The sequence below is a fragment of the Scleropages formosus genome, chromosome 14 (genome assembly GCF_900964775.1).
Source record: "Scleropages formosus chromosome 14, fSclFor1.1, whole genome shotgun sequence".
Taxonomy (NCBI): Eukaryota; Metazoa; Chordata; class Actinopteri; order Osteoglossiformes; family Osteoglossidae; genus Scleropages; species Scleropages formosus.
Genome location: NC_041819.1, coordinates 19,243,694 through 19,257,206, shown reverse-complemented (window position 1 = coordinate 19,257,206; position 13,513 = coordinate 19,243,694). Strand labels below are relative to the sequence as shown.

The window sequence follows — 13,513 nt, the reverse complement described above, 5'->3', positions numbered from 1 at the left end:
AAAGCGGCCTCTGCCAGGTTTGGTTGAACTGTCGCAAAGCTTTGTCGAATGATTTAAACCTTTCGTATTTAGTATTTCTCACTGAAATAACGCATTCAGTTTAAGTACACAAACGTGATTAAAATATATAAATAAATAAGTAAATATCTAAGAAAATATTCGTGTATTTTTTAAAAATTGAAGGATGGATCAACGTGCAAGTCGTAATTTTTAAAATTAAACTACACGTCCCTTGAGCAGAAAAAGAGTTGAAGAGATTACTTCCGGTTTTTCTACCGCTGCGGTAATGTGTCGTAATTTGCTGTGCTGCAGTTTCTAAATACCTTCCGTCAGCTGTTGATAGGTTCTGTCGTGTGTTTTCTGTAATTGTTTGTAATTGTTCACATTTCTTGGTCATCTGTTTTTGTACCATAAATTGTGTGTTTTTTTTTAATCTCTGGAATGTTGTTTTTTTTGCTGATTTTGGATATGGGCTTATTTGTTTGCTGATGTTTTGTCTTCACAACTGTATAATTAATTTATAATAACAATATCTTTACTTTTGTTATGCTTTAATGTGCCCTCGCTATCTTTTATTTAATTTATTTAAGGGCTAACTATATTTCTTGCTCAATGTTTAAATGTTTAGCGGTTCCATTTAGAGAACTGTTAGTGTTTGAGTATAAGGATGAATATTGGGGTTTATATTTATTCCAGTGAAATGATTCTATATTGTGGGAAGTGTCAGCATCTATAGGACTTAATGTTTCCAAAATTATGTTTTGTACCCCATCATCACACACACATATTTGCTGTTGTTCAGTGGTACATTTGCCGTATCACTTGAGAAGAAACAGAGATGGGGACCTCCTTGACCGCAGTGCTCGAACCTGCTCGTTCAACTGCTGGGAACCAGCGATCATTCTACTTTTCTGACTTTCCCATCATGATGAACCGAATAGAACCACTGTTGCTTGATCCGTTCAATATCCTCGACTGACCTTATTTGTTAGTGGCCCACAACTGATGGCCTTCCTCTTGCTCTGTTATCAGTACAGTATTATAGAAATAATAATCATGCTGTTGATGAACCGGGTCCAGTTACAAGCTTGTGAAAAAAAAAAAAGAACAAAAAAAACCACTAAAATGTGTATTATCGGGATGGATGGAGGATGAAAGCCATGGACACATCAGTGAAATGATTAATATCTTGCTGGGTGTGAAAGGTTAGTCTTCTCAGTGCCAAGAAGATCTGGAATCTGGATACTGAAACTAGGCAGTTGATATTTTATGTTAACCACAATCTCATTAGTCTCAGGAATTTTTTAATGATCAACTCACACATTTAAAGCACTGAAACTGAAGGCCATGGCTGAGAAATGATCTCTTGGAGGCAGTGGTCACTGTAGGTTCCAGAACTGATCAGCTGTACAATGCCCAGAATGCCTCCATAGCAGATATTTGAACATGAACATGAACGTAGGCTGGAGGTAACGTGCTAATTAAACCTGCTGTTCTTTTCTCTGAATTTCACAGTTTTGAATTCCAAGTACTGCTGTAGTGCCCTTGAACAAGTCTCTCAGCCTAAAAGTGCTCCAGTAAAAAAAAATAAATAAATATCCAGCCATTATAGATAGGTAAACCGCTATAATTTGCTTTGGAGAAGTGCCAACTAAATAAATAAATGTAAACCAGATGAAAACAAGCAGTTCAGTTTTAACAGATTAATCTGTTTATTTGCAAGTGTTTCTAGAGGATCGAGCTGTATGGTGCGGACAGGCAAACCTAATCCCGCTTCCCACACACCTATAATCTCTTATTTGGGCCAGTTACCATGTTCAGTTCTCCAGCTCTCCACAGCTCCATAGTACTACTACCTAGGGAGACCTTCAAGATCTGTAGGATTGTGGTCCACTGGTTCTGCCAACCTCATATGAATGACATGTAATAGTTACATGTAGTACATGGGCAGCTGACAGTGATTAGATGTAAAAAGGTCACCGGTTTGAATCTCACGTACTGTTGTAGTATCTTTGAGGAAGGCACTTACCCTAAATTGCTCTAATAAAAGTACAGAGCTGTATAAACTGATAAATTGAAGGTAGCTTAACTATAGTACACAATCTGGAGAAAAGCATCAACTAAATATAATCACATATAATAGTGGTATATATGGTAAATAATAAATAAATTTTATGGTAAGGGTAGCAGCTGTTAGCGTAGTGATTAGAACCGCTGCCTTTAGACTCAAAGGTCACAGGTTTAATTCCCACCTCCAGCTGTAGTACCATTGAGCAAGTTACTTATCCTAAATTGCGCCAGTAAAATTACCCAGCTGCGTAAATGGGTAAATAATTGTAAGCTTGTAGGTGTAATAATTTTGACCTTAACATTGTTAGTCACTTTGCAGAAAACTGTCAGCTAAATGAATAATTGTAACGTTTTACATAATTCTATTGTGTGGTAATTCAGTAATGGTAGGAATTACACTTGTAAGGATATTATATGTAAATGCCCTGGTAAGGAGGGTGAACACTTGATGTGATGTGTCCTGTAGTGAGGTGAAACTGAAGACAGGAATTGACCCAAGGAGACCTTGTGCACATTTCTAGAGGCTAAAGTCATCCTTTATAGTTCCTTATTCTAAACACAGTAACTGATCGATATCAACTGCCTATTTCTTTCCTTCTTTTTGTAGATGTATTAATAAAAAACACATTTAGATCAAAATATACACATTGGCATAATGAGTTCTTCACTGGATCAGAATGTCTTAGTGTTAAATGTACTTTTTCTGTCTTTTATTGATCCGCTTTTTTTGCTGTGTACCGGGGTTATGTGGATGTGTATATTATGAAGATCAGGAGCTGTGGAGATATTAAAATTTAGTCCTTCCTTATTTTCCCAACACATTTTTAAAGAAGCATTCCAGTTTTATGGCTGAATTCCAGCTGTTTTTAAATAATGTGGTTTCCTATTTATATTTATGTAATCTGGTTTCTTGTGTCACAAACATTCAAGTTACAGATTTTCAAAGGCACAAAGATTTACCTGTTTATTTTAAATTGTGCCTTCCTCCCTGTTCTATATTGTAAAATTTCTGTCTGTTATGTAGACAGAACAACCTGCAGTGGTATGCTTAGGTGCTTGTTGGCAGTAAAATGAATTCAGACTAGTGTCGTTTGGGACCACCTTCATTCAACTCAGTTCCATGGTGTTTACAGTTTGCGCCGGTTGTTCCTTGGTGTCGCTGATCAATAACAATACGAGGAACGGTATACCTGTTTTTGAGTGGTTAAATAGGAATTTGTATAGGGAAGGTATTTTATTTTGAGATGTTTTAGCTTTTTTATGTAACTCAAAGTTAATATTTTTTTCCGAATGAAGTCTTCCAAAGTATTATTTGTCGTAACCGCATTTTTCAGAAAGTTGTCTGAAAATTAAACAAGGGTAATTTTTTAGTATTACAATCTTATTGATGTTTTAGAAGAGCCCTGCGACCTTCGAGGATAGGCTCCACAGCAGTGCAACCCTGCTTTCGGGAGTCGATAGTGAGTAAGTGTGAGAATGTGTCAATGAAAAGAAAACCAAAAGCATCCAGAAGAGGACAAGCACTGCACATGCCAATGACGAATAATTCAGCAATCAGAAGTGAACTGGTGCTTTTGAAAAAGATGTCTTTTAATTTTCAGTCATTTGAATTTTTTAGGAAAATAAATAGGAATAGTATTTGTACACAACCTGAACTGCGGATAATTGGCAGGTTGTCTGAATTATATAGCTTTTTTTACTGATTGTGGCTTAATGGTGAAAGTGACTTCGGTGTTAAAAACAAACTGAGTTATGAACACACTTCTAGATGAGGTAAGGTCAGGTGGGGACGGCTACTGTCTTTGGATCCAAAGATTGCAAGTTCAATCTCCGCCTCTTGCTGTAGTACCCTTGAGCAAGGTACCTGCCCTAAATTGCTCCAGTAAAATTACACAGCATAATAAGCTGGGCGCTACAGCAAGTAGCTCTGCTGTCTCGCAGCCCCTGGGTGGTGCAAGAGGATGTGGGTTCGATTCTGTGTGGAGTTTGTATGTTCTCCCTGTATCTGTGTGGGTTTCCTCTGGGTGCTCTGGTTTCCTCCCACAGTTCAAAGACATGCTGTTCAGGTTCCCCCATAGTGTGTGAGTGACACAGAGAGTGTGTTCAACTGCTGTATAGATGAGTGACCCACTGTAAGTAGTGTATCTAGCAGTGTAAGTCACTGTGGTGAATAAGGGGTGTGGGCTCATAACACTAGATAGAGTTCATTGGAAGTTGCTTTGGAGAAAAGTGTCTGCTAAAGAAAATGTGAAGTGAGGAATCAGAGCTCTTTTATTGTATTTTGCTGCACATTACTAGCACCGAGGGGCGCTCTAAACCCATGTTCACTTTCAAGCCAATATTGCGGATCTGTTGCAATAACTCCATAGCTGTTGTTTATTTCCTTCTTGGACATTAGAATCATGTGAGCTGCATTTTCTACAAAGTGATTTAATAATGAAATGTCATTGCTATCTTTATTATTTTCCATGAACATGAAATATGCTGAGCCTGAACAGTTATGCTTTGCATGTTACTTTCAGGTTTTTCCCTTTCTGTGTCTTGAATGGTTCTCAGTACAGTATTCTTCTTTCCGAAGGGTGGAAGGGTCCTTTATCAAGCAACCACCATATACCAACAGCAGGAACATTAGAGGAGCAGCTGTCTCTCTTGAAGGGCTTCTTTGTAAGCGTTCCAGAAATGCGATTAACATGGACAAGTTGTCACTATAAATATTTGACAGTCAATGAGTTGCGCAGAGATGAGTTTTATTTCTTGTCTTCAGCTCTGTCTGTGCAGTTTCCAAGTTCTCTCCTTCTAATGGGTTTCCTCCCACAGTCCAAAGACATGTGTTTCAAGTGCAGTGGTGACTTCAGATTGCACATAGTGTGTGATTGCCTTCTGATAGAGTGGCGCCCTGCCCAGGGTGTAGCTGATCCTTTGTCCAAAAATGCTCATGTGACAGTACTTTGTGTTGCCTTTTCTTTGTTCATGATACAAGATTCTCGTAAACAGCTATTTCAGTTCCAACTTGAGAAGTTTATCTCTCTTTCATGATGTAACTTCCTGCTTTGTCGAGGGGGGAGGGGGTCTGTGGTAATAGCTGTAACCCAAGTTACCGATTTGTCTTTGGGGAACGTTGTTCTCAAAGTGCTGGATACAATAAAATACAATAAAAGAGTTCTTTGTTGCCTCATTTGCTTTTATGTCAACAGAGCACAAGAAATGAGCTGCCAGATTTTTAAGGAATATTATTGTGAGCTTTTACTTCATAAGAGGTTTTCCTTGAAACTGAAGCTGCTAGTGTAGTGGTTACAGCTACTACCTTAGGACCCAAAGATTGCAGGTTTGAAGCCAACCTTCAGCTGTAGTACCTTTCAACAGAATACTTACCTTAAAAAATCTGCTCCATAAAATGATCCAACTGTATAGATAGGTAAATAGTTGTAGGTACCTTAACATTGTTACTTGCTTTGTACAAAAGTGTCAGCTAAACAAAAAATCTGGTGCTTCCATACCGATTAAGGTACAACCCCAAACGGGATGTAGGGATCGAGACTTGTCAATTTGCCAACAGAGGTGTGAGCAAACAATCCAGCACTTTGAGAACAACGTTCCCCAAAGACAAATCGGTAAGATTTTTAGGTATTTCACTGTCTACAATACAAATATAATTGAAAGATTCAAGGAATCTGGTTAAATCTCGGTGCGTGCAAAACAAGGCCAAAAATCACTTTTGAATGCACATGAGTTCCAAGCCCTCAGACATCACTCTTCTGAAAACTCTCATGTGTCTGTAATGGATATTATGACATGAGCTCAGGAATACTGTGGTAAAGCATTTTTAAAGTAAAGTATGACTTCCTTTGTCAGTCACCACCATTTGAGGAGGCATCCACAGATACAAGTTAAGGCTTTACTATGCAAAGCAGAAGCCGTACATCAACACTGTCCAGAAGCTCCACCGACTTCTCTGGGCTCGGTCTCATCTGACATGGGCAGTAGCACAGCGGAATCCTGTTTTGTGGTCTGACGAGTCAACATTTCAAATAATTTTTGGAAAAAAACAGCCGTCGTGTTCTCTGGGCCAAAGAGGAGAAGGACCATCCAAGCTGTTATCAGCATCAGATCCAAAAGTCAATGTCTGTCATGGTATGGGGGTATGTCAGTGGCCATGACCTGGGTAACTTGCACATCTGTGAGGGAACCATTAATGTAGAAAGATATGTACAAATTTTGGAGCAACATATGCTGCCATCCAGATGCCATCTTTTCCAGGGACCTCCCTGCATTTTCCAGCAGGACAACGTCAAACCACATGCTGCCAGGATTATAAGTGCATGGCTGTGTAAGCAGAGAGTGCGGGTACTAGAGTGATCTGCCTGCAGTCCTGACTTGTCTCCGACTGAGAATGTGTGGCGCATTATGAAGGGCAAAATACGTCAACGAAGGCCCCGTACAATCGCACAGCTGAAGACCTGTATAATGGATGAATGGTGGAAAATTCCGCTTGCTGTACTTAACCAACTGGTGTATTCAGTGGCCAAACGCTTAATAAGTGTTATTGAAAGACATGGTGATGTCACATGGTGGTAAACACTCGCCTGTCCCAACTTTTTTGGAATTGGGGTTGTAAAATTGAAAGGCAGAATTCATTACAATAGTCATGGAAATCAGACATCAGTGGGAGAAATTTAAACACTTCAGTTATGCACATATTTATAGAGACAGCTTCTGGGGTAAATGAATTTCTGTGTCAAAAATGTAAGAGCGGCTAGTCTACGTACAATGCCATCATCAAGAAATGAGTCTGGTTGTTATTTGATATGAGATTAGTTTGGGAAGATAAGTTTTTCTTAAAGGTGTCTTGGGTGTTCCACGAACCCCAGTCCACTACATTGTACCCCATCACATTCCCAGAATAAATGCACCAAAGCGCCTGGAAAGGCTTTGCATTGAAATTACAGCTGAGATGTCCCTGGGAGCATCCTGTGGAGATGTACTGGAGTGAGGTACCTTGTGTGAGTAAACTTTGGGTTTTGACCCTGGAGGTTCTTGGGTCTGTCTACGTAGGAGGACCTGAGTGCAGAGGTTCTGAAGGCTTTAGCTGTAGGTCCAACCAAAAATGGACCATGTGGAGACCAGAGAGCTTACAATGCTATGATTGGATACCATAAATGATATATTATATGACTGGATACTATAAATTATATATTATATACACATATATATTATTCACTCTATATTATATAAAGTAAATAACTGAGGGTACTACAGGAGGAGGCCTTGAACCCGCGTTTGTGGATTGCACTACAGTGCTGGCTGCCTATCATTGCTTCACTTCACCAGTCATTCTGGAAGATTTTTAATACCATTTTTGCATTTTAGTACTTTTGGAAATACTTTCTCAGTGTGCTTCCATACCAGTGTATTTAGTGACACTGGATCACGCCTTAAAAGCCTCAAGTCCAGGAACAGGTTACGTTACTCAGAAACTAGTTTCTTAAGCTGCGAAAAGGCATTCAGGCTTGCAGATGGCTGGTAAAAACTCATTCTGATGCAGAACATTGGTGATAGCGAGAATGTTACATTACGAATTTTATGTCACTTTGGGGAAAAGCTTCTGCTCAATGAATACACACACCATCTGAAACCCCTTGTCCCAAGCAGGGTCATGGCAATCCAGAGCCTAACACAGGGTGCAAGGCTGGAGGGGACACACCCAGGACTGGACACCAGTCCATCGCAAGACACCCCAAGTGGGACTTGAACCCCAGACCCACCAAAGAGCAGGACCCAGCCAAACCTGTTGCACCACCACACCACCACACACTAGTGTCCCCTCCTCAATGAAAAGATGCATGTAGATGCCAGGCACTATTGTTCTCATTTGAAGATTTCATTACTTTGGTTGCCTTGTCAGTGTGAGACTAGTAAAACGTTGCCCTTCAGCCTTTGTATAGAATTTAGCCTTCCATCTGTCTTCCCAGGAAGTCATAGGACTCTGTGACAGCAAAATGACACATGTAGTATGCTTACATTTATTACAACCTGTACAATCTTGGGGTAAGGTAGAAATAAAGGAAAGTAAAAAAAAAAAAAAAAATCCTTAAAATTAAGGTGCTGAAACACAATCATATTGATCTAATTTTTTCTTTTAGTAATAAGCACTTTTAAAGAAAAAACTTTCTAATGTATTTATGCAGAGCTAGTTTCTAACTGCACAAGTTACAGTAATGGAGCCTACAATTTCACAACCACAGAATGCTTATAATGATGACGGACATCTTGGGTCACAAATTCATCAACACACAACGTGTAACTGTATTCAGATATAAATAACAAAACCAGGTTTCTCCTTAGAAGTTCTCCTTGTTGAAGTAAAAATTCGTCTTTCTAGGATCCACATCCGAGTACTTCACACATTTCTTCTCCAGAGTCTTGGCCAGGGTCTCTGGACCACACAAGAACACGCCAACCCCTGACCTGCAAGGGCAAATGACGACCAGAAAAAAGTTTGTGGCCGGATCACATGTAAACATATACTAGGACCACAAAGGAGATCATCACGTGCTCCTTGAAACAGGCATAAAAAAAAACTTACGTGGGATTCTCTTTGCGGATCTCCTGAAATTCCTTGTCCCAGATCGGCCTGCCGTAGTAGGTCTTCTGTTTGAGACCCGTGACGACGTCAGTGTCTTTGTCAAAGTGAACCGTCACATGGGCAGTCTGTAGGGGCAAAAACGAAGGAAATCTGTCTTTCGAGGGAACAAAAAAAATCAGAAGAAACTTAGTGTGCCAACCTATTGTGGTAAGTTGCTTTAGCGAGAAGCATCAGCTACATGAATGAATGAATGAATGAACGAACGAAATGTAGATAACTTGATACTACTGGCAACTTGGCTTCGGTTGAGCCCTGGTGAGCCTGTAGGTACGTACGTGATTCTCGTCCCATCCTGTGAGGTACAGATTGTATGTGAGGAAGTCTTCCATACCCCTTCCTGCCATCTCCTTCTCGAGCACCTGCAGGAGGTCTGCAAACCACTCGAAGGCATGCGTTTCCCTGCATAACCAGTAGAAGTAGATCTAAACCAGGAAAAAATGACACAAAACAAGAATGAAACCGTTTAAAAACTCAACAGCATGAAGCCAGAGAATACAGAAGAATCAGGGGTATTATTTCTGATGGAATGATTCTTTGTGATGAATGACTTAGATTACAAAATGACTCTTTTGTCCTGTAGATGTGAATCAGACATTGAGCAGGTCAGACCAGTTGTTATCATAACATAGAGACAGAAGTTGAACCCGGACATTACTACAAAGGTACCTTTTTTGTCCGCAGCTTGGGGCTCGACTGCTTGAACTTGTACCAGATGGATTTCAGGATGGACGCGAAGGGCGTCACGCCAATCCCACAGCCAACCAGCACGCTGACTTCATAGTCAAACACGTCCTCGCTGGCCGTGCCGAATGGTCCATCCACAGCCATTCTGAAGAAACCAGATGTCAGACCACAGGTAGAGAAATCTAACTTTGTCGGAAACCTTAGTGTTTTCAGCCCAAAGGCAAATTGTACTGCTTAAGAGGCTGAAAAGGGAAAAGGCCTTACTTTGGTCCCTGAGCCCCCTCCGGGAGCTGTTCTAGCATTTTGATGAGTTTCTCAGTCCAGTCCCCAACAGAGCGGATGTGCACGCTGAAGAAATCCTCCTCGGGGGCGGATGTCATAGTGAACGGGTGCCATTCCAACTGGGAGATGGCAGGGCAGTTCATGAAGATATACTGGCCCACCTCCATCTTGAAACCCCGCTTGACCAGCTGCAGCTCTAGCACGTTGGACGGACGCATAATGATCTGGACGTGGAATGAGAGAAATACATTGTACAATGAAGCAGACATCGAGACCGACACCAGCGGAGGTGGTCTTCACTCTCTGGTCCAGGATGATCACTCACCTTCCTGTAGGTCACAGACTGCAAGTAGCGGATGAAGCGTAGCAGTCGCTCGCAGAGGTACAGGAACATCGGGCCAATCACCCACATCCAGGTCTGTGGGGTCAGAAAGACCATCAAAGAGCTACCATCATTGTACTAGTTGCTATCAGCATTAGCAGGTATATGCGGGAAATGTGAAGCTCTAGTCTCCTACCTGTGGAAAACCTCCTGCAAACTGTGGAATGGGGCACTCCGGGACCTTCCCCCACTCCAGTGGCTGATCTTTGCAGACGGTAAAGTTGTGTGGCGGGTTGGTAGGAGTCTGACTACGCACCATGCGCCTGGAAGAAGGACGGAGAAGACAGTAGAGTCCTTGGACCTCCTGCAAGTGAAAGCTCCCCAGATCAGTTCCTCGTACATTGTCTTACCCAGCACCGTGGATGACCAGGCCAGCAAAGAAGATGATGAACAGGTGGTGGATGTACCAGAACACCTCAAAGTAGCTGCGACGGATGACCTCCATAGACGAGGTGATCATGAGGATGAGCGCCAGGGTGATGATGACTCCCGTGAGCCCACCGATGGTGGTGAATGCCACGTAGGTTGGAGTCTGGGACGCATGAAGAACGTTAAACGCCGTATATCTCTGTACTGTATATCTTGCTATCATGTCATTGGATCCTGCTTACAGCATTGGGGTCGCGAACTGGGTTCAGGTACGTTTCATTTTCTAATTCGCCAAGCCTGGACAGGGTAGTGCTGAGAATGTCGAACCCTCCCTGTCGGCTTCGGGTGAACCACTCAACGTTGAACAAATGGGCGATAGTGTGTACAGCTAGCAAACATACAAAAAAGACACAAATAACTGCAAAGTATCACTAAGACACCTGCATGACAAATTTTCTAAACCGTTTTGTTCTTGCTACTGTAAATAAGAATTTAAAATGACATTTTTATTAATAAATTACAAGATTTCTTCAATACATGAAATGTGGTTCTACTATACATTTACTCACTTAGCAGACACTTTTCTCCAAGGTGACTTACAATGGATACTATGTAGTGTTACTAGCCCACTCACCTTATTCACCACAGTGACTTACACTGCTAGATACACTACTTATACTGGGTCACTCATCCATACATCACTTACACACTATGGGGGAACCTGAACAGCATGTCTTTGGACTGTGGGAGGAAACCAGAGCACCCAGAGGAAACCCACACAGACATGGGGAGAACATGCAAACTCCACACAGACTGAGCAGGGATCAAACCCAAATTCTTTCACACCACCCAGGTGCTGTGAGACAACAGCGCTACTCGCTGTGCCACCGTGCCACCCGCTGTAATCATGCAATGTTCACTTGGAACCAGTTTTAAATGAAAAATCTGTACCAAAACTAATTTTTCATATTTCTATATAATTCATTCCACCATAGATAGTGGTCCAGTAACTTGCGTTTAGTTTTTACAATTTTTTAAAAATTTCTAATGCACTCATGTGTCATGATACAGTGACAACAGACATTTGTGCATTAAAAAACAAACCAAGAGACAAACCGTTTCGATTACTTCATTTGTAGCTCCTACTCTCAGTTAATTCTTAGAAAGCAGAATAGTAAATACGAAAGTCATACCTGTCATTAATCCAATCATATAGCCCACTAGCTTGTGGAAAGTGAGATTTTTGTCCAGTTGTTTTCTCAGAGATCTTCCACAACACTGAATAAAATAACAAGGAGATGACATTGAGAATGGGATTTCTTTGAATGCACCCAAGCCACGGTGTAATAATATCTCAGGTATTGGGAACCAAAAAAAATTAGCATTGATACTCAATAGAGTTATGCACAGGCTTGCTTGACAGGTCTCCTGGCCCTTTGTCACAGCTGAACTCCCAACTATACAGAATAAATGATTTAGCAGAAGTGATTTAAACAGATTGTGTATTTACTGGAAAAAAAAACAGTGAAATGTAGACATTGAAGGGGATCTTTAACTTTGGCTCTTGATGGCGTTTTCCCTTATGAAGAGGAGAGGTATTATGGGTGTGATTTCTGCATATGTAATTTATTTCAGTTCATTTTTTTAGAGCGTTCTTCCCAGCACGGTGAAGCCTTTATCCAAGGAAATGTACTGTACAACGATGCAAATGCAGAGCTTTGCAGTGAGCGCTCAGTGAATAATAACCTAATGAGAATTTACAGTAGTTTCTCATTTTTATTATAATAGAGGAGTTTCCTTTGACAAAAATACAGTTTTGCAGTTTTTCGATTTCTGCAGATTTTGGGATGCTGCCTAGGATGAGAGGTTATCAATAGTGATTACGTGAATGAATGAATGATCTTTCGCTGGTCTGAGATAAAACAAAATCCTTAATAGGCTGACAGGTCTTGGCACCACTGATCACTCGCGTCATTAGTCACGTCCAGGGGGAAAAAGCAGTTTTTACTTTCTGGCCAGTGGAGAGAAGCCCCACATCTGTGCACCTTTCTGTCACACACAGTCCTAGATGTATAGTACCAGTCAAAAGTTTGAGTACACAAAACAAGAATTTTGTTCACGTGGCATTTAGTTAACATGTTTGATGGGGGGGTGCGGTGGCGCAGCGGGTTTGACCAGGTCCTGCTCTCCGGTGGGTCTGCGGCTCGAGTCCCGCTTGGGGTGCCTTACGACGGACTGGCGTCCCATCCTGGGTGCGTCCCCTCCCCCTCCAGCCTTGCACCCTGCGTTGCTGGGTTAGCCTCCGGTTCACCGCGACCCCATTCGGGACGAACGGTTTCATACGGAGTTTGTGTGTGTGATGAGGAACTGAGCCCACATTGTCTTCCCAGCTCCTCTGCACTGTGGGTTGCTTCACTTTTACACGCCTGTCCAATTTCTCCCATGTACGTGCTGTAGTGCTCAGGTGCACTCAAACTTTTGACTGGAGCTGCAGTTACACATGCCATAGAAGTACAGATGAGACGGCTGCACATCCGTCCTCTAAACTTCCTCCCCGCAGCAGCAGCGACTCACCACGAAGGACCCCCGCAGCAGGGACAGCAAGTTGCGGCAAACGGGCAGCAGGACAAGCAGGCAGTTGAAGTTGAGCACGGCGGCCGGAGCTCGGGCCCAGGACAGCGCCGACTGGAAGGTCATACGCAAAGACGCGATGCAGAGCAGGACCGAGCATCGAACTTGTCCACTAACGGGGTCGATGGATGACACTCACCCCTATGATGTGGCGCGTGTAGAAGAAGCGATCCCCTCGGTCATAGAACAGGTAGAAATACACAAAGAGGAACGTGTTGATGCCCGTCCACACAAGCTGTCGAGAAAAACGGCGCAAACGGGTAATCGGTTACAGCTGATCAACGCTCTTTCAGTGCTACCCAGCACTGATGTCGGTACAATTTTTTCCTTACCAGTATGAGCGCCGACGGCCCGTGGTCGATGATCCAGTTGCCCATGCTTTCACTTGGGCACCAGGTCACAAGGAGTTCACTCAAGGTTTGCAGGCGGAAGGCGGAGTGTGTTCTTATACA

The 13,513-nt window shown here is 42.1% G+C and overlaps 1 protein-coding gene across 2 annotated transcripts; it reads right to left on the bottom strand.

Annotated features, from left to right (window-relative positions):
• Positions 1 to 8,176: 8,176 nt before the first annotated feature.
• LOC108930998 (cytochrome b-245 heavy chain-like) lies at positions 8,177 to 13,466 on the bottom strand. 2 transcript variants are annotated; one of them, XM_018746537.2, is made up of 13 exons: positions 13,394 to 13,466; positions 13,201 to 13,296; positions 13,005 to 13,115; positions 11,624 to 11,708; positions 10,673 to 10,818; positions 10,412 to 10,593; positions 10,198 to 10,324; positions 10,005 to 10,097; positions 9,662 to 9,903; positions 9,380 to 9,542; positions 8,989 to 9,135; positions 8,654 to 8,778; positions 8,177 to 8,535 (listed from the first exon to the last, which is right to left on the bottom strand). In XM_018746537.2, exons 1-13 carry the CDS (start codon positions 13,436 to 13,438, stop codon positions 8,409 to 8,411), a joined length of 1,689 nt encoding a protein of 562 aa, XP_018602053.1. In that variant the 5' UTR covers positions 13,439 to 13,466; the 3' UTR covers positions 8,177 to 8,408. The 2 variants fall into 2 exon arrangements, with proteins under 2 accessions (XP_018602053.1, XP_018602054.1); XM_018746538.2 differs by lacking the exon at positions 8,177 to 8,535 and having other exon boundaries at positions 8,699 to 8,807.
• Positions 13,467 to 13,513: the final 47 nt, after the last annotated feature.

What these genes read in the sequence shown, in the direction of transcription:
- LOC108930998 (XM_018746537.2), bottom strand. Translation starts at nt 13,438, where the DNA reads ATGGGCAACTGGATCATCGACCACGGGCCGTCGGCGCTCATACTG. An exon ending in TATGATTGGATTAATGACAG is followed by an intron (nt 10,819 to 11,623) that starts GTATGACTTTCG and finishes TATGTTTGCTAG; the next exon opens with CTGTACACACTATCGCCCAT. An exon ending in TTGCAGGAGGTTTTCCACAG is followed by an intron (nt 10,098 to 10,197) that starts GTAGGAGACTAG and finishes CTGACCCCACAG; the next exon opens with ACCTGGATGTGGGTGATTGG.